This window comes from Diadema antillarum, unplaced genomic scaffold, assembly GCF_040938485.1.
Source record: "Diadema antillarum isolate AM-2024a unplaced genomic scaffold, OU_Dant_1.0 scf00000176, whole genome shotgun sequence".
NCBI classification, from domain to species: domain Eukaryota; kingdom Metazoa; phylum Echinodermata; class Echinoidea; order Diadematoida; family Diadematidae; genus Diadema; species Diadema antillarum.
In genome coordinates, this window is record NW_027271065.1 from 1,056,704 (window position 1) to 1,081,540 (window position 24,837).

At 39.6% G+C, this 24,837-nt stretch overlaps 1 protein-coding gene across 1 annotated transcript in view; it reads right to left on the bottom strand.

The window, feature by feature from the left end:
• Nucleotides 1–23,918, bottom strand: part of LOC139722906 (ATP-binding cassette sub-family C member 9-like) — a 39,940-nt gene extending 16,022 nt beyond the window's left edge. Inside the window, exons 1-18 of the mRNA XM_071634186.1 lie at nt 23,782–23,918; nt 22,417–22,654; nt 21,507–21,698; nt 20,222–20,377; nt 18,637–18,792; nt 17,453–17,587; nt 16,503–16,665; nt 15,063–15,103; nt 13,240–13,506; nt 11,213–11,425; nt 10,473–10,551; nt 9,470–9,575; nt 8,654–8,752; nt 6,779–6,944; nt 5,636–5,773; nt 4,762–4,969; nt 3,454–3,680; nt 2,052–2,221 (exon numbers count right to left, since the gene is read on the bottom strand). Coding sequence (XP_071490287.1) covers nt 2,052–2,221; nt 3,454–3,680; nt 4,762–4,969; nt 5,636–5,773; nt 6,779–6,944; nt 8,654–8,752; nt 9,470–9,575; nt 10,473–10,551; nt 11,213–11,425; nt 13,240–13,506; nt 15,063–15,103; nt 16,503–16,665; nt 17,453–17,587; nt 18,637–18,792; nt 20,222–20,377; nt 21,507–21,698; nt 22,417–22,596 — 2,696 coding nt within the window. The 5' untranslated portion in view covers nt 22,597–22,654; nt 23,782–23,918. The remainder of the gene's footprint in view (nt 1–2,051; nt 2,222–3,453; nt 3,681–4,761; nt 4,970–5,635; nt 5,774–6,778; nt 6,945–8,653; nt 8,753–9,469; nt 9,576–10,472; nt 10,552–11,212; nt 11,426–13,239; nt 13,507–15,062; nt 15,104–16,502; nt 16,666–17,452; nt 17,588–18,636; nt 18,793–20,221; nt 20,378–21,506; nt 21,699–22,416; nt 22,655–23,781) is intronic.
• Nucleotides 23,919–24,837: the final 919 nt, after the last annotated feature.

Sequence of the window (24,837 nt, forward strand, 5' to 3'; positions counted from 1 at the left end):
ATCGTACAGAGTTGAATACTATTGTTATTCATTTCTGAACGTCAAAGCAAACATCAAACACTAATTTTACCATCGAACGCAGTTAAATGTTACTGCTATTCATTTCGAAATTTAAAAGCAAACATCCGACAGTTATTTTAGCATTGTATGGAGCAGGATATTACTGCTATTCATTTCCGAACGTAAAAGCAATCATCTGACATTTATTTTAGCATCATCCGGAGCCGTATGTTATTGCTATTTACTTTCGAAAGTAAAAGCAAACATCCGATATTTATTTCATCATCGTTCGGAGTTGAATATTATTATCATCATTCATTTCCGAATGTCAAAGCAAACATTCGACGTTTATTTCAGCATCTTCCGGAGCCGGATGTTATCCTTCTTCATTTCCGCACGCAAAATCAAACATCTGGCATTAATCTTATCACCCTACGTAGCTGAATCTTACCGTTATACATTTCCAAAACTATAAGCAAACATCCAACATTTATTTTAGTATCTTACGGGGTCGATTATTACCGTTATTAATTTCCAAAATTAAAAGAAACATCTGACATTTATTTTAGCATCTTATGGAGTCGATTGATACCGCTGTTCATTTCCAAAAGTATAAACATCCAACTTTTTTTTTGGTGGCCCGACGTTATAGTGTCGAGCCCTGGCTGCGTGGACAAAAACAAATGTCAATTTCATGTTGATTTTTTTCCAGTAAATATTCTGAATATAAGTCTGGATTGTGTAGTTATATATTATTCAGATTTATGTTTCATTTTGCACAGTTTGAAAATATCCCTATGTTCATATTATGAAAGTACTGTAGACTAGTTCATGTAGGCCTAGTTAGAAATCTAAAGCAGTAGGAATAGGATGTAGCAGGCACATCATGACATGATCATTGGAGATTGTAACATTTTTTGCCTGCAGTTCTCCTTCTAAACTTGTGGATTTTTGTATTTCTCACAGTCTGTAGAGAGTGTAACTCTGGTGTCATTTTAAGCCACTAATGGCCCTCCAGAATGCTATTTTCCTTTCAGCCTAAACCCCACCAGGGGGCCAACGCGGCCCCCTGGACCCCCGGCCAATTTGGTAACCGCCTGTGAATGACTAATTACCTGCTGTCAAAAAAATTAACAAGAACCCTGCATACACTACCTTGCTTATCAGCAGATAGCATTGCCATCCTACTTACGTATGTCTGCTTCACAGATATTATTAAGGACCTGCCTAATGTGCCAGACACTTTCATTGTGTGTTCAAGACAAGAAACTTGTTCAAAAAAGAATGACATGAAAATGAATGTACAGAGTGATCCATTCGAGGGGTTTGAAAAGCTGCTCATGGACAGGGAAAAAAAACATTTGAAATAGCATTTTCAAACTCTCAGGTCAGAACATTCCCTGTATTTTGACAACAAAAGGCATCATCTGTGATATCATATGGTTTTAATCATAGGACTCTGAGAATTAAGCATAATTTCGATTTGAATGTCCTGTGGAAGCCACTTCCACTGCATTATTGACAAGTCCACAGCTACATATTGTACTGTATCAGCTCTTATTTTTGCTTACAGATATTTTTGCGAATGGGGAGGTCTTGGATATTGTTGCGAAATGTAGTTTTTGCAATTTGACACCGAGGCTTGTCGTAAGTGAAATATTAGCCTAGCGTATGGCAACATTTTCGCATGTTGTTAAATTTGCAGTCCAGCAGTGATTTTTGAAATTCACAAAAATTAAACCCTCCCAAAAATTAAAGCTTTTACCGCAGTTGACTATGCCCAACTTTAAAAAGCTTCAGTGTCTTTTTACCTCGTGCTCATGGTGCACGTTCAATTGCATGCATTAGTCTTATCATCTCCTCCTTCCCTTGTCTGCCTCTTGTTCTACAAAGAGACAACATCTGCCCACCCCCCACCCCCCAAAAAAAATGTTCTGCTACAGGGAGTACATTATAATCACATGGTAATGTTTATTAAATAGTTGACAGGTGATTGACTTGACTAAACCATATAAAATAATGACATATTTGTAACATCGCGCTCTTTTCACCTTAGCGGAGCATGGATAATCCTCTCCAGCATGAGTTTATGCATGGTGCGTGAAGCATAGAGTGCCCCGATGAGCATCACGGTGGTCCAGATCAGGCCCAGGATGATGTTAGCCAGACTCAGGCCGGCATAGCCGCCAAGGTACTCGTCCACAATCTCCTGGGCCTCTTCCTGCATGATGCACATGGATTTCATGAAGGCGACAGAGGTGAGTGTTCCACATTCACATGATCCACTAAGAAACTGTGATTCCTAAAGGTTGCATGAAGTTAGGTCATAGCAGCTGAGGGATGATTACCACTTGGGTAGAGAAAAAAAAAAATCATGGTGCTGCTGTACTCCATACTGTCAAAACTATGACCATGATAAACGTGGGACATGGGAACCACTATCAGCAAAAACACAAGACTTGCGATTGAGGTGGAAGTACTGAGCTAATAGAAAACAAGAGACCCAGGGATTTTGTGCTCACCGGAGTATTGCATTCTCGCAGACTATTACTTATAAAAAAACACAGCAAATGCGGGGAGGGTGGTCTTTTAGGGAGGCATGGTGTCAATTAGCATATTCTGTCATACTAGCGATCTGTTAAGTTTGAAGAATATTTGACCACGCACTTTCAAAAAGAAGATCAAAATGTGAAAAATGGCTTCCAATTCGGTCCCAATCAATGGGGTCACCCCTCGATGAGCCATTAACAAATTTGAAAGTAAACTCGACAACATATCTATTGAGAGCATTTCTGGTTTTATAGATTTTCTTTTTTGAGATTCTCGTATTTGGGGGCTCTTGGGACCCCTTACGAGGTCCCCTTCTGGGGGGAAGGGGGAAGAATGGTGGATATTCAGAAAAAAAAAACTTTATCATCATGCTGATAATACCTGCCAAATTTGTTGAAAACCGATCATGGAGTTTTCAAAAAGAAGCTGAAAATCTTAAACTTTATACATGGTGCTTGGCGCAAGGCAATTGCTTAACAATGAATGATCACAATGGCTCACTTGAGCCGTTGGCTCAGGTGAACTAAAGAAGTACATCGTCGCTGGGGTTGGCTAAAGAAGTACATCGTCGCTGGGGCGACAAGATCTCGTATCTGAAATTTTGGTGAAAATGACTTTTTAGATAATGGTCAGATAATTAGTTAAGTGATGTTCTGTCTAAATCCTAGCTGTACTTACCCCAAAAGTGGAGCCACCGCGGCATGTCAAAGGAAGGACTCTCCCGTTTGATAAAGTGCTTTGGCTGCCATGTATTTTTGCTCTCCTGAACATTTGACATTTTGTAGATACGAGGTCTTGTCGCCCCAGCAAAGATATGAAGAAGTGACTCACTCAAAGGGAGACTTGGTTCACATTTTGTGATTATGATCAGGACCTGATTTCTGATTGATCCAAGACTCCTACCTTGGTGATGTTAGTCTTGTTGGCGCCAGCATCGGACCAGGCTGAGAGCCAGAAGTTGGTGGCTGCTTGGGCTGCACACTGTGCCGCTGCCAAAATGACGACTACGAAGAAGACGAAGGGACTGAAGACTGTGAAGTAGTACCAGTAGTACTTCAAGGAGACAGAGCCTGTGATTCGCTCTTCCTTCTCTATGATCTTTCCACCTCCATCCTTTCCCTTTTCTGCCTCTGCAAGGAAACACCACATAACAAATTTTCGTCCAGTAAAACATCACTTTGGTTCAGATTACATTTTGGCCTCCTTATGAATGAATTCATCATTACTTTATTTACGTTTACACACTGTTCATGACTAATAATCATTTGGTGGAATCTAGAACTACAGCATCCCTTAAGACGCTACCACCTCGAGCATCTTTCCACAGAAAAATGTCTTATCAAAGAAATAAGCATAGATTAACCAGGGCTCCACACTAACGTTTATTTTTGGTGGCCCAAAGGCAAACATCTGACCTTTTTGGGTGGCCCGATCAGGCCACCATATTCTTCATTTCTGAAATTTTGGTGGCCCGACGTGCGTTTTTGGTGGCCCCGGGCCACCGTTAGTGTCAAGCCTTGGATTAACCAATCTTGAAGGCACTGTTTATAACAGTGTTTCCAGTTTTGGAAAAAAAAAAAATCTCAGCTGTACAGTTCTGCAAAACTACCAGAGTCTCTGATATCATGGAGTATGAAATATGAATCCATGAAAAAAATCATGGTTGATACTATGGTCATGCTCTCGAGCACTCAAAGCAAACCAACCTGAACTGAAGTGTACTCTATCGTATCATACCAGATTGAGAGCATATTGCTCTACTAAATATACCCCTCAAGCAGAAGGATCATGTAATATTGAATGGCAACGAGTAGAAAACCATCAAATACTGGCCCTAATGACTCACAAGTTTCCTAGTATTCCATGAAATAAAGCAATTTAATGTAATTCTCATTGACTATGTCTTTATCAGTATCTAAAGAAGGCATAAGCAGCAATAAAAAGCACTTATTAAAACTTATAGTAGAGTCTACACTAAAGTTGTGTCTTGCACTTGGAGCAAGAGTTCACGCGCAAAGAAAGCACATACGCATTCATGCAACAGACAAAACAAAATATGGTGTATTATTGCTCATTTTTTACTAATTCAAACTCTTGAATTTGTTACACAAATGCAACTCACATATATTTTCCTCATCAAGTCAAAGTTTATAGGAGGAGACAAGAACGAAAAACGTATCCTGACATTCTCCAAAAATAACATCAAAGTACCTTTCAGCTTGACCTCATCTGTTTGTGACACCTGTCTGACCAGCTTCTTGCGTTCGTGGGCAGTTTTTGTCTCGTCTTCGGACTCTGGCTCGGACTCGGTGATCTCCTTCACTGTAACGTCCCACAGCTCCATCAGATCCGGGTCCTTTTCCCCAATCTCCTTCATGGTCCCCTTGTGACCGATCAGACCATCCTTCATGTAGATAACCTATCGTGTTAAACCAAGGAGACACATATTTCACAAATTGATGAGGGGAGTGAATAAATGTTGGCTGGTTGTCTGACTGAATACTTTCAAAAATCATGAATGCCTAAATTGTAGCTAGGCTTTACATTTAACAAATGTAAAGTTATCAGTGAACAGCATTATACAACAGCACCTGTGGTCATCATCATTACAGTCCTCTCAGATTTCCCCATCATTTGAAACAAATTTCTGGCATGAGGGACTGAAAACTAGCACCTTTTCTCCCCATTTCCCTCTAAAATGTATGATATTTTCCCTGGTCTATTCTCAGCATCATTTTGATAAGCTGAGTTCATATCAAAATACATTTTGTATCTCAGCTTTGCTGCTGTCTTGTCACCTGTTCCACGATCATATCATCACACATCATCTGTCACTATAAATGTGTAAATTTTCACCTTCTGCCAGGTAAGATGAATATCACATGTTTTTAATTCCGCGGCATCAAGACATTACGTAGTGGAACATATGACAAGTAAAAGAATTTGCATGCTTTCAATTTCACACTTGTTCCTGGTTGTGCAAAATTTGTGAAAATTTCGTCTTTTACAGTGTCAGCTATCACCATCGTTCTCCATTCTCCATCAATGACAGCACTTCCGTCTGTGCATCTCACATCCTGCTCACCTGGTCAGCGTGCTCCAGGTACTGCACCTGGTGGGTGACCAGGATGACCGTCCGCTGGTTGCCGATGAGGAACTCCACGATGCCACGGTAGAACATGTCGCTGCCAACATGGACGTCCAGGGCAGAAAGGGGGTCATCCTGCATGAATGGAATGGGGCAGGGATTTCTCAATAAAAAATGTGCAATGTCCAGGTTAGATGTCCAACAAGAATAAGTGATGACTTGAGCACAACCTCTCTGCTTCCTGCCGGCCAGAAATCCAGCTAGGGATTATCTGACCCTTGGACAAAGCAATCTAGCCTTACCCAGTGCTTGTCCTTAAGGCACTGTCTGGCAAATCACATGAAATACTATTTAAATGACTAACAATGACTGTGATATTAATTTGAAAATTGACTTCTTCTCTCAACACTCCAGCAATTTAGATGTGTCCTTCTTATATTTTTTGTTTTCTGTCAGACACATTTCATTCATAAATGCACACCAGTAATACATCACACAAGATATACCACATTAGATGGATCCTTGATTCTGTTTGGTCAAAATTGGGTGCAGAAATATAGCAGATCTTTCAGATCTTTCAGATTGGTCTTAAAACCCCTGATATGTTACTCATATGCCTGAATGGAAGGGCTTTTAATATTTGTGCAGGGTTCAGCATCAAAACTGGTCTCCCAAGACTTCAACACCGCATAAATTCCCCTTCCCTTCAGTTGCTAAGTTTGTGAGGTTTTTATGCACAGAGCACATTATGTCCCACAAAGCATAATGTGATGTGTTTAGAAGACAAGCTATTCTTTTCACCTTTGACAGACCTTTTATTTTCACCATTTTGTTGCGATGCTTTGCAAATGAAAGGTTTTAACTATTCAAGGACACACTCTACATTAAATCATATGGATGTTCCACAACATTTTAAGTGGCAGAGAAATATATGGCATATACGAATATATTTATATATCCCTCCCAAATTAATAACACTGTCAAAATACCACATGGCTAGAAATAACAGGTTACTGTGGAAGTGTGACAGCAATGGAACAGATGAACCAAACCATCTTTATGAGAAAGAGAGAAAGCAAGAGCAAAAGGAAGAAAGAAAAGGGAGATAGAGAAAGATAACACGGATTGAGAGATACTGACCAGTATGACAATGTTGTTGAAGCTGTACATGGCTCGGGCCACACTGACCCTCTGCTTCTGGCCTCCACTGAGGTTAATGCCCTTCTCACCGATCTCCGTCTCATCACCAGCTGGAAGGATGTCAATATCTGGCTGCAAGCAGCATGCCTTGATCACCCTCTCATACCTGATGGGTGGAGACATTCACACATGACTGATGAGCACAAGCAAACATAAGTAAACAAGGAAAAGTAGAAATTACGCGGTGCGTAATATATGTCCCCGCCGGAAGTAGCATTTAGTAGCAAAATGTACAATATAGGTAAAAAATCAAGGTCAAAGGTCAAAGAAGTCAAAGGTCAAAATTCTGTGTAGAAGTTTTGAAGCCCTCACCTAGTGCCATCACATAAAGGAAACAGAATCGAAATCGGGTTAGAAATGGCAAAGGAGTAGCATTTTGTAGCCAATGTACAATATAGGTCAAAAATCAAGGTCAGAGGTCAAAGAAGTCAAAGGTCAAAATTCTGTGTACAAGTTTTGAAGCCCTCACCTAGTGCCATCACAAAAAGCAAACAGAAGTGAAATCGGGTTAGAAATGGCGAAGGAGTAGCATTTTGTAGCAAAATGAACAATACAGGTCAAAAATCAAGGTCAAAGGTCAAAGAAGTCAAAGGTCAAAATTCTGTGTAGAAGTTTTGAAGCCCTCACCTAGTGCCATCACATAAAGCAAACGGAATCGAAATCGGGTTAGAAATGGCGAAGGAGTAGCATTTTGTAGCAAAATGTACAATATAGGTCAAAAAATCAAGGTCAAAGGTCAAAGAAGTCAAAGGTCAAAATTCTGTGTAGAAGTTTTGAAGCCCTCACCTAGTGCCATCACATAAAGCAAACGGAATCGAAATTGGGTTAGAAATGGCGAAGGAGTAGCATTTTGTAGCAAAATGAACAATACAGGTCAAAAATCAAGGTCAAAGGTCAAAGAAGTCAAAGGTCAAAATTCTGTGTAGAAGTTTTGAAGCCCTCACCTAGTGCCATCACATAAAGCAAACAGAATCGAAATCGGGTTAGAAATGGCGAAGGAGTAGCATTTTGTAGCAAAATGTACAATATAGGTCAAAGGTCAAGGTCAAAGGTCACGACTGAAATTCTGTGTAGAAGTTTCAAAGCTCCCATGTAGTGCTATCATATAAAGCAAACAGAATCAAAATTGGCTCATAAATGACAGAGAAGTAGCAAATTGAAGATTTTGATCACACACGGACGCACACACGGACGGACACACGGACGGACGGACGGACGGACGGACGGACACACGGACACACACACGTACGGAGCCCGTTTCATAGTCCCCTGCTCGAACTCGTTCGGCGGGGACAACAAACACACACACACACACACACACATGCGCATCTCCATCCCCCACCCCCACAAATTCATAATATGCAGAGTTTATGAAAGGGAGCAGCACCTACAGTGACTTATATCATTTTCTAAAACTTTGCTCAAACAAAACTTATCCCCAAAACACCAGCATTAAATGCAATTAAAATTGTCCATGACCTTCTGTCAAACACTGTGGTAGCAACAGGTTAAAAATTAAGTCTCCTACCTATCTGTGTGACTCTCACAGGGAAAGAAGTAGAGAACAGCAACAAGGTCCTTACACTAGATTATGCGTCTCAGATATACCTTCAAAGGAAAGGCAGGGTTATCTCTTTCTTTTTGCAGTATTCCTTACATAATTTTCTTGACCATCTTCAAGACCTTCAATCAACTAAACAATGACATACATAACATTTCTGCATTCTATTTTTAATATCTTCCTCACAATTCTGAACATGGCGGTAATAAGGTGAGGAAAAAAAAAAGACAGCAAGGAAGTAATCCATGACTCACCTTTCTGGTATGTACTGATTGCCAAAGAGGATATTTTCTTTCAGGGTTGCATTGATCAACCAGGCCTTCTGAGCTGCATAGGCTATGGTACTCAAATCCCTGAGGAGGAATAAGATGGAATCACAATCCAACATTCCAGTGATAATCACATTAAGACTGCATATGCTTAAAATATTTATGTCACACCAGGACAATTCATACTACCTGAATGTGACTTTCAGGCAATGAATGCTCATAATCAACAGCTTGAAATATTGTTTCAAAAACATTAACACTTGAGCATCACTGGTAGCAATGAGAACTGGTGAAGCAGCCTGCATTTAGGGTCATGTGGTGTTGCATGAATGGACTACATGTTGCAGCCTTTTTCTGCCATGCACTGTAAAATTCTTGACAAAATCAAACATTTTAAATCTCTTGATACCTTGACAAGCAAAGACAAACTGCTTTAAACTGACACAACAAACTACAAATGATTTTCCAACATCAATGTCTGCAAAGACATTATTCCAAACCATATTGAATGTTTAACTTTTGTTTATTTAATCATTGCCTGCATTCGTGACACAAAGGGGAAAAAAGAAATAGTGTTTACAAATTCAAGAGAGGGTACACTGACTATAGATCTGTTGATTTTGTTGTTGTTGTTATTGTTGTTGTTGCAGAATTTCAGAACATTCTCACAAGTTTGAATTCATACCACACTCATATCCAGATGAACTTACTAAATGACAGAATATGGCTACAAAATTAGCATCTGTCACTATCAGTCATAACTGTGGATGACCACAATTCCCAGGTTGGACAGAAACTAACCTGTTCCACTGGACCTCGCCATGAAGAGTGGTCATTTCTCCGAGAATGGCAGATAGCAGAGATGACTTCCCTGACCCCACTTGACCAACGATCATTGTCAACTGACCTGAGAGACAGAGGAGAATCAAGAATGGCATTCATCCAAAGGCCGTATAACACTGCACATTTTCAAATTACCACAGTCACTCGGATCCCGCCAACTGATTGCAGTATAATGCTGGTTTGAGACAGTGCCAGACTGCGTGCCTTGCATCCTATTAATTTAGAAGGGCATTAATCATGCATCTAATATGCATATTGGGAACGCAGTGCCCATCTTTTAATACTATTTCTTTGTTATTTTCATGCTACAAGTATTGTATCTTCACTGCCCAGCATAATGCAGTGTTTGACTGCTAAAACATCATATACGTATGAAAGAAAAGTCTTGCTCCATCCCAAGATTTGGATCATGGTCACAATTGTATCATTCTGTGTGGTATTTGGTGCTACACTGCATTCACATGATTAAAGTTACTGCAATAATGATTATTGCAGTTACTGCAACAATGATTATTGCATTATAATGTGGGTGGCAGTATAGGGCCATTTTGTATATTGTGTGAATATTGCACAAATCAAAGACTACTGTAAAAGTGGTTTCTTTCGCGGTGGTTTTATTTTCGCGCTTTTCGCGCTTTGAGGTTGAACCGCGAATTTAACATCACGCGAAAATGTTTTGAACTCGTTGATTGTTACAATGCTATCATTACCGACAGCGAATTTAAACACACGCGAAAAAGTCGGCACCGATGGAAACCGCGAAAGTTTCTGTACGCGAAAGAAACCACTTTTATAGTAATGTTTGAAAATGTACTAGGGTACATTTGGAACTTGATCTTAACTTCTGCATTCTAAGCATGAATACTAGATATAATTTGACTTTGATAACAACTTAATGTGTTTTCAAACATGGACTTACAAAACTGTCAAGAATAAAGTATCAGACAAAGTTGGTTCCTACCTGTGGGAATCTCAAGATTGATGTCCGACAGAATTGGAGTGGTGGAATCTTGGTCCCATGTGAAAGCTCCTTCCGTAACCTGAAGATTGTTAATAATGTAATATGAAAGATAGAGGATGATTATTTAGGGGTGTCATCAGCATGTGAAATGTTCAGTGAAATCAACCTCACACATTTCACGGAATTATCAACATTCCGAAACAGAAGTCTTTTGACAGATTACGGTTTACATGGAAAGCTCTCTTTGATTTTTCTCCATGAACACACACTCTCTAAAAGACTTCTTTGATTCAATGACTATCTACACATATTGTACGAAAAAGCAAAATCCACAAAAACATCATATTCTTGCTGCAGACTACACACAACACAGGTTTGGATAAGCAAGACAACATAAAATGAAATATTATTTGGTTTTCATGCAAAGAATTGTTTAGTTCCACAATACCTGTCTGAAAACCATACTGACACACAGTTATGATTGTAATTATGACATGGAATGGATTTTGAGGCCATGCTCTAGAATAACTGACTGACACTTTCTCTTCTTTTCTTACTTTGTAAACATTTCTCCAAGATGATTTTGAATGACCTAACATTTCCACTCAATAATAATGGCATGGATTTTTGACGGTATGCATTAAGAATAATTGACTGACACTTTTCTTCCTTTCTTTCTTTCTTTGTAATTATTTTTCCAAAGATTATTTTGAATAGCTTAACATTTCCATACTGCATACCTTGAGCATGAGTTCTGGGGCTAGTTTGTCCTGTCTGGGCTTGAATGGTGAGTGCCGGGACTGTGTGCTGACGTGGGTGGGTGAGGTACTGTCCGTGCCAGCCATAGTTTCCTCATCACTCTCTGCCAGAAGCTGCTGCGTGTCGCTGTACATATCCTTCTTGGACGACTTCATGCGCACCCCTTTGTGGTCAATAACCTTTGTATGGGGAACCTTCAACATTACAAGACAATATACGAACATATTTTTCCCATAAGAGAATATTGTACTGAAAATGTACTTTATGCAGATGCATTCTCAAAACAATGCATGAAAACAAAAGCAGATTCTTATTCTTTTTTGAAAAAGTAACACAATGCAACTGCCCAGGATAACTGCATCCCCACAAGACATATGAGCCATGAAACAGTAAACAATCAATTACATATCGTCGCTGGGGCGACAAGACCTTGTATCTACAAAATGTCAAATGTTCAGGAGAGCCAAAAAACATGTCGGCCAAAGCACTGTGGTGAGTGGGATAGCCTTTCCTTTGACATGCCGAGGTGGCTTCAGTTTTGGAGTAAGACAGTTGGGATTTGGACAGGACATCACTTAACCCTCACTGGGCCGGGCTATATACAGTGTAGGTAGATGATAGAGCCAGATCGTTTACGCTAAATTATGCTAATTTATGCATAATGATGCATGAAATCAGACAATTTGGTATAAATCACTAAATAAAGCTCAAAACAGGCACATTTTTTGTGTAAATATTTTTTTTAGTGTCCTTAGTAAATGTAAGAGAAAAAAAATTGTGCAATCAGAAAAAAAAAGTTCTTAAGTATTTTATTGTTTTTTGAATTTCTAATGTATTTCCTTGTCTTTCGACTTTGTTTTTCATTGTTTTTTCGATGAAATTTGTCTGCGACATTGTTTCGAACAAGAAAATACATTATTAATTGATTTCAATCAATAAAACCCCCAAATAATCATGCTTTTATGAAATTTGCCTGCAAACACAGTTTGCATTGAAATTGTACACAAATTCACGTTTTTGAGCAATTTTTGGTCTGACATGCACATACATACATGTGTAGTTATGCGCATCTTCGGAATTGCGCGCCCGGGCATCGCAAATTTGGTGTCAAAAGATGCAGGAGACTCGAAAGAAAAAAAGTCTTGAAACGTTGCAGCGATAGCTTTTCGCTATAGCGATACATCGCGCGAAACGTCGAGGGGGGGCCTTAGAGGGCCCCCCCCCCCCACCTAGTTAGGGTTAACCCATTATTTGACCATTAATCAAAAAAAGTCATTTTCACCAATATTGCAGATACAAGGTCTTGTCACCCTAGCGACGATAAGTACTTCAAGCGGCTGCATCTTCCAAACATTGCTCCCATTTTCTACACTATTGGAAACAGGACTTTGTGAGTACACATGTAGGTGTGTGTGCCATTTGGGAGCACTTCACAACTTTAACAATAAGTGAGGAAATCATAGCCTGTATGACTTGAATTGGTCTAATGACCAACAAAACTTGTTGGTAATTTGTTTCTACATCTCGCAATTTGTAACACTGAAATTAAGTTAAATACAACCACCTGTGAAACAATTCAGCAGAGTAGAGTACTCACAATGACCCTTTTTTTTCAGCATAACAAGGCAATTATAAAGTGCACTTCCATTATATAAGGCACTTAATTCTTAGAGCAAAATACGTCCAGAACAATCGAAGAACTCACAAGTCTTCTGCTCTTGAGTGATTTGCAGAAAGGTGCTGTAGAAAGACAATAATGACTAGCATTAGCCAATGCTGCACACTGGCAATGGTCTGACAGTCCCTGACCTGGAAAAATCACTGTCGGACTAGTAACGTTTTCAGGAATGGACTAGTAAAAGATTTTTTAAAAAGGGTACCTACATGTACTGGTCCGACAGAAAGGTCAGACCAGTAGAAAAAAATGGGTTAGCGTGCAGCTCTGCATTAGCTGAACTTGATGAAGAAGCATGGGGGAAATATTGCATAATGCTAATCAGTCCCTGACCTCTGTACTACTGAAATCCTGGCTGGACATTCCACTGGCCTCCAGGTCATCTCCTTCTTTCTTCCTCCCGTCATCCTTGTCCTCTACCTCGGGCGCCGTAAAGTAGGCTGTCAGGCGGCGTGTGCTGACCACGGCGTTGACGTGGAACGTGAAGATCATTGGCAAGAGCAGGAGGGGCAAGCTCATCTGGTTGAAGACCGAGAGGGCAGCAAACGTGATGTCCGGCGTCAGAGCCTTGCCCTCTATAGCCGTGTACAGACTGTAGGACTAGGATTGGTCAGGAAGCAGAAAACAACATCAAAATGTTATGAAATCTAAAGTGAATGGTAACTCATTTGGAGCTGTCAGTTACTTGCCGTCTACTGCAGTAAAAGACTGGAGGACAGACGTAACTAGAAATGTCGCTACAGCGACTGGTTATACCCCCGCCAAACAACATTTCATAAGCTTTGGTCAAAAAACTGAGGAAGTAGTTAAATCCGCAAGATCTTTCCTTGATCTTCTGCCATTAATATGCCGTTACCATGGCAACGTACTTTCGGGTACTGTCGAAAAATGCGTCTTGCACATCTACAACCAAAGGCACACATCTGTACCAAGTTTCATGGAAATTGGGCAAAAACTGAGGAAGTAGTTTGCAACACAAAATTTTCCATCATTTTGGCTCATAATATGTGAGCTGTTACCATGGCAACATACTTTTTGTCACTGTCAAGAAATGTGTCATGCTGACCTATATCCTAAGACAAACATTCAATATGAATTCCATGAGAATTGGAAGAACACTGATGAAGCAGTTTTGCCATGAAGCATTTTGCCCTATATTTTACCAATAACATGCCGTTACCATGGCAACGCACTTTTTGCCACTGCGGAAATATGCGTCTTGCACATTAACATATTCAGATGAACATCTGTACCTAATTTCATAAAAATTGATCAAAAACTGTGGGAGGAGTTCGCGACGCAAGATTTGTACCCATTTTTGCCCATAATATGCCGTTACCATGGCAACGTACTTTTGGGTACTGTCAAAAAATACGTCTTGCACATCTACAACCCAAGGCACACATCTGTGCCAAGTTTTATGGGAATCGGTTGAAAACTGAGGAAGTAGTTCGCGACGCAAGATTTGCAACGGACCGACCGCCCGACCGCCCGACCGCCCGACCGCCCGACCGACCGACCGTCCGCTGATTCCTATATACCCCCTTCAAACTTCGTTTGGCGGGGGTATAATGAAAAGGCAGCAGGAACATCACCCATCACAGCAATTCCAATTAAAACAAAATGATTGACACATGTCTGTTTCATAGAGTACTGTAAAAGTGGAAATTTTCGCGGTGTTGAAATGTTCGCGAATTTCGCGCAATCCGAAATCAGCGCGAAATAAAAGCACGCGAATATTTTTGCTTGCCATATGTTCCAGTAGTCGATGTCTGGATTCCGCGGAATCAAAAACACGGGAAACTCTTCTTACCCAGCCGAGCGCGAAAAATTAGTCTCGTGAAAATATCCACTTTTACAGTACAAGCACGTTTCAGTATAGTGGGCACTGTTTGTTGCACATGGTGCCAAATTTCTTTTCATGCTACTGTGGAGTGGAAATTTGTGTGCATTTAGTGTGACACTAAACTAGCACAAAATAAAAGCACAAAAATGAAAAAATATAAATATAATACTAGTAAATATTTTGATTATATGGAATTAAAACACACAAACTAAGCTTATATTGTAGGTGGCTTTCTAATCATTACTGTGGTAGGATTTGAGAAATGAAGCAAGACATTTAAAGACACTTTGGTGTCTGCAGGGGGACTTACGATCAACATCACCAGGAGAGGAGCAGACGCAGTAACACCATCTGTTCAAAGGATACATGATGAGAGATATTTGATTTTCTTTGAAGTACTTTCACAACTACACTGGCCTATCCATTGTGCATAATCAAGAATGATGCTTATTCATTTGTTAAGCAAAGATGTAATAATCATGCATATATTTGCATATCTATGTTCCTTTCACTCAGTCTTTCATGTGACAGGAATGCGACAGTCATGAACCTAACTTGTCTTTATAACAAGGACTCGGTTCACATTAAGCTCATGAAACTTAACAAAGTAAAATATTCCTAGCTCTATTGTAACATCCACATATATTTACCTGATATTTTACATGGCAAATACAAATCCATTCAAACTAACTTAAAAGTGCAAAGTAACTCAAGTGGACACTACAAAATCGAAACAAACATAACAGTAAAAGTTTTATATCAAAACAGGATATAGCAAAAAAGTATTCTGAAGTATAAAGTTTGGTATAATGTTAGCTTAAAAATACTAGTGATTGTCGTTGCAGCCACACATGCAAATTAAGTGAAGCACAAAATTTTTACACTGCCTTGATCACAACAATTGGTGTCAATAAGAATAAAAAACTGACAAGCATTTTGGAAATTATTCAAGTAGGCAGAGAACAAACTGCTTTGCCGTTCCTCATTCAGCATGCTGCATGTTCATTTTTTGTAAGTGTGAAGGCATATCATTTACAAAAAAATTATTGCTCAGTTGCAATTTTTCTGAAAACGTTTTATTAAATTGCATCATTTCTGGCAACATTATGTGTATGAACTCCAGCAACAGCAGAATGCAGTGTTGTGCACCATGCACTTATGCCAATAAAAAGGGGTTAACACAAGCATTTTAGTAATGTCAAAGTTTAAAAATGACTGTGCATGCCATATTTATACAAATCTTTTTTTTTTTCAAATCAGGACTTTCAGACAATTTAGCAAATGCTTAATTGGTACATCACTCATTTTCATTCATCCATTCACACAGTACATCATAGGTGTGCAGAGACTTGTGAACTGTGTACTGTAAAAGTGGGAATTTTCGCGGTGTTGAAATTTTCGCGCATTTCGCGCAACCCGAAACTAGCGCGGAAATAAAAGCATGCGAATATTTTTGCTTGCCATACGTTCCAGTAGTCGATGTCTTGATTCCGCGGAATTAAAAACACGCGAAACTCTTCTCAGCTCGCCCAGCCCGAAAAATTAGTCACACGAAAATATCCACTTTTACAGTATTGTACCATTACATGTATGCGAGCAAGTTGCATTAATTTCTGGATCAGAGTGAATTTTCTGTGTGTTGTTCAATTTGCAAACACACCCTACTTGCAAAATATATGGCGTATAGTAAGTCGGCCAATAATAAAACAATGATGTTCATCGCACTGGCAATGAAAATGAAACCACTCACTAAGAATGATCCTCCACACATTCTGGGTGATCATCTGCACGATCTCGCTAGCCCTGGCTCCCCCGATGGCCGCGAGGAAGATGTCCTCCCAGGCGTAGAGCTTGATAAGCTTGATTCCCTGCAGCATCTCATTGGTCTGCTTCAGGCGACTGTCGGCAAACGTCTGCGAAGATGCAGATTTCATAGACAAAGCATGCTCAGCATAAGCGTGTGCTTCCAGGGTATTTCAAAAGATATCTCTTGCACATCACATTCATACATCACTTTGATTTCAATCCCAAAAACAATAACAAAATGCTTTCATGTTAAAAATCCTAGTCTCCATAGTGACAAATACAGAGCTAAAAGATAACTTTTAATATATGAGAGACTCTCTGCGACTATTACCTTCTTTCTTTCTTTCTTTTTTGTCAATATTGAACAACCAAGATTTGCTATTAAAAAAGATTGACTCTCTTGTACAATCATTTTTCTGGATAGGGATGATTTCAAAGTCAAAACAGGAAATCAATATTGAGTGTCATTAAAAATTAGTGGGATTTTTTTTTTTTTTTTTGAATAGCGTGCATCAATCTGCCCCAAATTCATGTTTCAATTGCTCTTTTTCTGTTGAAAAAAAAACACACACACTTTATGTGTCATCTAAAATTTCAACCCATAAACATTTCGATGGATATGATTTATCACTTACCAGTCCATCAATACTGCTAAATTGCAACAACTAGTGTGCCAAACACAACTTTTATGACACCACTCACAGGCAAAATTCACACATAAGCAATGTCCCACTTGTCAAGTAATTTTGGTCTACCCAGCAAGCTTGTTTACCCTAATAACAATGCTACACAGCAGTTTATGTCCTGCAATAATGGTAAAGAGACAGAGAGAGAGAGAGAGAGAGAAAGATTTTTCTTGAAAACAATACAAAACAAAACAACAGACAAACATACCATTGCACCCTTCTGGTACTGGGCCTGCTTCTTAGCAATCAGTGTTTGAATCGGCACAGAGATGATGAAGATAGTGGAGCCGATGAGAGCAGCTGATCCAAGGGTGAAGTACAGAATGACAAGGTAGCCAATCAGCTGCAAGATCCAGATTCAAGAAGGATGAACATAATAGTGATAATTTCAGAAGAATGAAAATACCACTTGCTAACCCCACAGTACTCATCTGGTACAGAATTAAAGCTTGGTTTGTAGTACTTCATCGAAATCATCTTAAGCCATGGGACTCACTTCAATGATGTACAACAAGTGAGCACTATTCCTCACTAACTTCCTTTCGAACAATCAGCATCCCATGGGATTCCACTTTGCTTGTGGAAAGAGAGCATGTCTCCATGGATTCAACAGAGTACCAAAGTGTCATAGCTATTCACTGCCATGGAAACTGGTTCTAAAACACCTCACATGGGGCCCCGTTTCATAAAACTTGTTATCAGTGACAACTGCCACATTTCTATGACAAATTTGCTCTCAGCCAATCAGATGCAAGGATTTCAGTAGCTTGTCACATCTAAGACAACTTGTCACTGATGACAAGTTTTATGAAATGGGCCCCTGATCTGAATTCTGAGAAAACCATGTGTTTCAGGATCATTCAGTAATGGACAAAGTCACCTCCATACATTGTAAGTTTGTTTCTATCAAAGCCACATTTGTCATAAATTAATTTAATTTCTGCCCATGTAGTTATCAATTGACTGATCTTTAAAGGTTTGCTTACAACAGGTCATTAAATCTATAATATATACTGTGATCTTGAATGAAATCTTGCATTTTCATTGCTTAAACATTTTATGAAAATAGGAAATACCCACATACAATGTAATAAATTGTGCTACTTAGTCTTTTGTCATTCTGTGCCATTCCTTCTGGTCTGAAGTGTTGTCATAACATCTGTCACAAATGACTCAAGTAGGCAGTCAAGTACACTCACCATGTTTCACAGGGCAGAACGGGCATGGTAATCACAGACAGCTGGAACTTCCACTCACACACACCTCAGTCATCTCTTCCCCATGAATCCACACATACACTGACACAGACATCAACACCGACACACACGCACACAGACGCACACAGACACACACACACAGATATGCACACACACAAAAACAAATAAGTCTTACCAAATAAGGGATTGACCACACATAATGGACCCATTGCACCGAGTTGAGGATGTTGTTTGCGTCCACCGACATGTGATTTGTGATCTGTCCCATTGTCATTGAGCCCCCACTGATTGAGTAGCTGGAGAGGCAAAGTGACTTGCTATACACAGCTGACTGAAAGATAAATGAATGCATCACTTTCACTTTTACATTCAGTGATGTCATACTATGCAGATGCACAGATACCCTTATGTGGATGGTACATTATAATGCAAATCTGCTCTTATCATAATACATATTCCAAAATTGAAACGATTTGTATTTCAGCGGTGAATGACATCAATTGTTTTGATACAGCTTGCATTCTTGTATAGGTGGCCACATGAAGATGTACTTATATCAACACCACGTCATGTTCTCAGCTTTACTATCCCTTCAGTAAAATATCATCTGCTACACAAATGTGGTACTATAAGAAGAATGTTAGAATGTGACAGCCTAGATCGCTCTAATTGCAATTTCAGAAATGAGGCATCAATGTCATATCTGTCCTTCTTGAATGAACAATTCATTTTATTGTCCGCATATTCCGCTGATAAAAATACACAATACAGAGACAAATGATGAAATTACCTTGATAATCATTGTAGGTTTATCAAAGCACTGTTATTTTATGGTAACAAAGTAAATATTTCTGTGAAATTTCCTTGAAAGAAAAAGAGAGTGCAAAGAAACACAGTGTGTGGGATTACACCATCTCACAACAAAGCTTATAATAAACATCTCCACTCAGTGTATGACTTATCAACAGCAATGCTACAAACTCTCTACATACTACAGTAGTTTGACTGGTGTTTTAGGAGTTTAACCTATTGAGGACGAGTCCCGAGCATACTCGCGCAGGTGTCTATGGGGAAATGGGTGTCAGTCCGTCTTCAATGGGTTAAAAGGGGTACAATGACTGGAACATCACCCCAAAGAGCCTTGTCATCATTGGTGAATCACTTTATATTAAAATTTCCACTCCATGCATCAGCTGTATGAGTCAGATGCTGGAGTAATCATGTTAGTCTCATGCAAGCTGCTAATAATTTTTACTGGTTCTCAACACAATGATATGCATTTGCCTAGACATCCTTTGTACATCAGGCCAAAGCACAACAATGTGAAAAATGTTTCATGATTTACATGCTTCCTGAGTTTTGAAGTCAGTGCCAAGGTATCAATCATGCCCCTGCAGATTTACTTGGAGCCATATCAGGGTCATTACCCCCTGAGGACAATTACCGGGCTAAATACTGGTTAGTGATAAGGTTAGAGCAAAGATTAGGGTTAGGGTTAGGTTTAGGGTTAGAGTTTAGTGTTAGGAATAGGGTTAGGATTAGGGTTAGGGTCAGGGGAAGGGTCTGGGGTGATTGTCCAGGGGGAAATTGCCCTAGAACCCTTGGAGAAAAATGACTGATATTATCATTTCACTGCGTGGTCAAGTAGGTTCGTCAATTTGTTGCAATTTTCCCACACAATGTTAAGTGGTGGCTAAAATGGCCCAAAATGCATTGGGAAAGTGACCACTGCTGGTCGGTGGCCAGTTTTGAGAACTGACCTGGAGTGCTGCTTTGGCATGGGCTGACTCCATGATGACATTGTGGTAGTGATGCTGGTTGCACAGACGCTGGAATATAGACTGGACGAAGAGGAGGACGACCAGGACAAAGCCGTTGGTGAAGAACGCATACCAGGAGATGTACTTGGTTTTATCCTGCAGGGGAGGGTAATATCCATAGCAAACAAAATGCGAAAAAACCGGCCTTTACGAACATCAGTCATGTATAGAAGTAACTGAATTTGAAGCCATTACTGTAAAAGTGGATATTTTCAGGCGAGGAATTTTTTGCGCTCGGCCAGGTAGATGGATTTCGCGGGTTTTCAATTCCTCAGAATCAGGACATTAACTACTGGAACATACGGCATGCAAAAATATTCGCGTGCTTTTATTTTCGTGCTAGCGTCTGGTTGCATGAAATGCGCAAATTCCACTTTTACAGTATAACGATTTGGACTTGCACTGTTTAGAGAGACATAGCAATGGTAATGATTTGACAAATGTTCTACATTTTTCACAACTTTGTACTGCAATCACAAATGCTTAAAAACACAGATAATGCTAAAGGTCTATTTGCATCTCCAGCCTTAAACTTGTGAGCTAAACACTCTATTTAACCCTTCGTTGACTGACATGACAGCAAATATACAATCAACTCCGCAGGATGACACCCACTGCAGGTGTTGCTACAGCACTACTATGTACTTAAACCCTTCTGTGCTTTGTACGCAGACTGGCATGCACGCTAGAATGCTTTCTTTGCCAACAGCCACTGTGACAGTTATTGAGGAATTATGTGCTGTTTGACAGTTTGCATGGTGAATTAACCCGTTGAGGACGGGCTGATTTTGCTATAACAAGCATTTCTCATAGACACCTGCCCGAGTATACTCGGGACTCGTCCTAAATGTGTTAAAAGAGGACGAGAGGTTTGGGGTAGCACCATGTAGAAATTAATTATCCATGAATAGAGATTGCCTCATCCCCCTAATCCCTATTGTGTCACCATGGACTTCCTTTTGTACTGAGACACATTGCTACACCTGAGTGGGCTTGTTAGCTTTACAAATATGTCAAGTTTGGATGGATTGCTGAATGCTGATGAAAAAGTAAAGCCAGGAATCTGGGCACGAAAAAAAAGATATATTACACCTAGATGTTCCAAAGGGATAAAATGACACTATATGACAAGTAATGGTACAGTATGTACCTTTCATATCAAATACTATACCCACGCTCACTATAAAACAATGACTGCTATTCGTCACTACAATTAAGAGCATACCTCATCATCCCCAGGGGTAGGGTAGGCCAGTTCTGTGGCGTAAGCGATTGCTCCAGATAAGAGGTATGGCGAGACAAATGATGATGTGTCCCCAAAGAACTTAATGATGCCTCCACGAATGAGACCTGGGTAAAAGGACTTGAGGTACACCTTGTATAGGTTGACTGGCGTACCAGTGACTTTGGCACGGGCCTACCACAGAATGAAAATAAACCACAAGATTTGCATGAGAGAAATATAGACATTTGCATTTATGAAAAAAGAAAAATCATGGTCGAGAAAAATAAAGAAAAAGTGAGAAGCACTGGACTCTAAAACATTCATCTATATAGAATTATATACTCTTGTATGTCTTGATGGTCTCAAGGATGTGATTTGTAAGAAGCCATGGGCAACATACCGACAGTCTCAAAGAGAATCCACTTATGTTGTACCTTACATGTAAGTTCAAAATTTCAATATGTAAACTAATATAAGACTCCTGGATGTACAAGAATAAGCATTTCTACCCCGGAAAAAAGAACAATTGTCTATGCTGCCACTAATGATGTATCAAAAACATCTCTCCATATATCTCCACATGCAGAAACAATCAATATCTTATGGCAACTAAAAAAAAAAAAAAATAACTGAATAATAGATTTAATGCACAAGGCTACAGAGGAGTTTAACATTAGATGCATATTAATAAATATTGTATACTAATGATATAATGAATATTCAGTTATTCAGGAGCTCAAAAATATGACTCAATTGGTGCTGAGTTTGCTTCAATTGCATCAGTAACTTGTTCAAATTTAATAAAGTGTTGAGGTGACATCTGACAAACTCAAACTATGACTTTTGTGTTTATACAACACGGTGCATGCAAGTCCAATTCATAAATGCATACTGAAGTGCAGAAACCCACCTGTTCTTCAGCCAGCACTCGGGTAAACTTGCCACCATTGTAGCGTACTGTGTGGGTTTCTGTCAGAGAACCTAGGTCGCTGAGCTCCAAATGGTGGTCATAGCCAGTGCGGAAGAGAGCATTGAGCCACCAGTAGAAGATGCCTGATGGGACGTTGGTGTAGCCCTCGTAGAAGCGCATCTTGGGATCACGGAGGTCTCTGGGAAAACGCCTTTGCTTGGGAACAGCACTTTACCACCTTAGAGGTAGAAAACAAGAAAAGACCATGAAACAGGAAATACATCTTATAGTGTATTTGGGCAATTTCATAGGATGCTCACATTTTCCATGCATGTCTTTCTGCTTGGCAGAACCAAGATCATGAATCTGCCTTACGACATCAAAACTCAAAATTTGAGGCTGAAAGAAGGCTGGGAAAATGTGACATTTCTGGTATACCTGATGTGTAATATTCTTCTTTCTTGTTGCTGTTTGATATTAAAGCCTTAATTTCAAGTTACCGTCTTGTTTTTTTACTCTCACTAGTCAATAGTGAACAGATCAAAATTCAGTCACCATAAACCCGATTGACATTTAATAGAGAAACAAAACAGAATCTGTGAAGTAAAATTTACCAGAGATTCATCATCTCCCAGATTACAGGGTCTTAATCATTACTGATATATGGACAGAAACATCATAAATTTGAACCTCATTTGTATCTAAACCTGCATTAAGCTTTCCTTGACATCCCTTGAACGTACAATGTATATATATGCTTAACTTTCGTTTGTTACAGTAACATCATGGCAGGGGAGAGTTTGTCATGTTTATCATGATACTACAGTTTGGATTCACAGAAACAAAAAAACAAAACAACAATCTTGCAAACAATTGTTTCACAAAAATACTGTGCACAGTCATGGATCTATTACAATAAGCTCTTGATAGAAACAAATGCATCAGTATAGCAACATACATTTGTAGCTACATACACGATGTATCAAGTATACAGGTATCTACAATTATTGAATGAGGTTAGGGGGACTATTACATTTGTCATCAATCTCAATTGCACAATAAGAGCTGCACAATAAAGGAAACAGGTTGATCAACACTATTCTCTCTCAACTGCACCAATCTGTAGAAGGATTTCTGTTTCCAATATACCCAGAAATCATATCAAAGGGGATCTTTCTTTGACACTCCTGTCTAGACCATTACAACAGAAAAGTAATTTTGTATTGCCAAGCATGTTTCAGGCTACCTTTGATTCTTTCACTAGTTCAAGACACTTGAAGGACTGTTACCTGATGGTAACTTTTGAAGCTTTTGATTTGATTTTAAGAATCTATTTACACCTACATGATACAAAAGAATACTTACCACAACTTGTATTTCAACCATACAAACAAGAGTGACCAGCACCATAGAAGCAATATTTAGATCCCATCGCAGCAGGTCCAGTGTGACCTCCTTGTCGTAGAAAAAGGTCACAAATCGTGCACACTCTGCTGCAAGGAGCAGCATCCAGTACAGGCACTGTGGGACAATCATGGCTGGCACGTTCCAGTACTCCATGTGATGGTAGTAGACTGCTGCCAAGATGGACGCCACAAATGCTGCAGCAGGAGTGGTGTAGAGCCGAGGCATGGTGTTCTCCTCAGATAATGTCATGAGGTCAGTAAGAATGCCCTCCCCTAGCTTCGCTATGCAAACCATCATGTAGAGTAGGTAGATAAACCACCTGAACTCGTGACCTGGATAGCGCAGGATGTAATTGTGCTTCGTCGTCGTCCTCGCATTGCAACATCGCACAAAGACCAGCACCAAGCTGGCGATGACGATGAATGCCGCATGGATGCAAGCGGCAACAAGATCCGTAAAACATGCGTTGTGGATAGTATGCAGTAAATCCCATGAAAATGGGTACAGCTTGTCCTGTGTTGTGTTCACACCACAGAACCAGTCAAAGTGATTTGCCGGAGTACCTTCCATTGTGTTGAGATGTTTATCTGACAGTACATTCACCCTGCTGGTTTGCAAAAATTAAAATACAAAGAATCAGAAAAGTATCAGCCATGGAAAGTACATGCAATATAAAGTTGGTGTTCACATTGTAGACATATAAGCACAGTAATAATCCCTGTAATACAAATGTACTTTGTATCATGTTTTCATCAGTGCCATACATATGAAAAATCTAGATCACATTGGTCTGTGCAACGGGAGACAAGAAAGTCCTCTTAAAATCTCCTTTCATGTTCTACATATCAAATATATGAAGTGCAACAGCAATATCATGATAGTGCTAATTGACTTCATCAGTTCGTTGTTTTTGCCCACAAGTCTTACCTGGAGTTATTGCAGGAAGCTCTATCTATTATCAGCATTTGACAATTCCTTCCTACTGGAGCTGTACATCATGTGATTCTCCTTTTA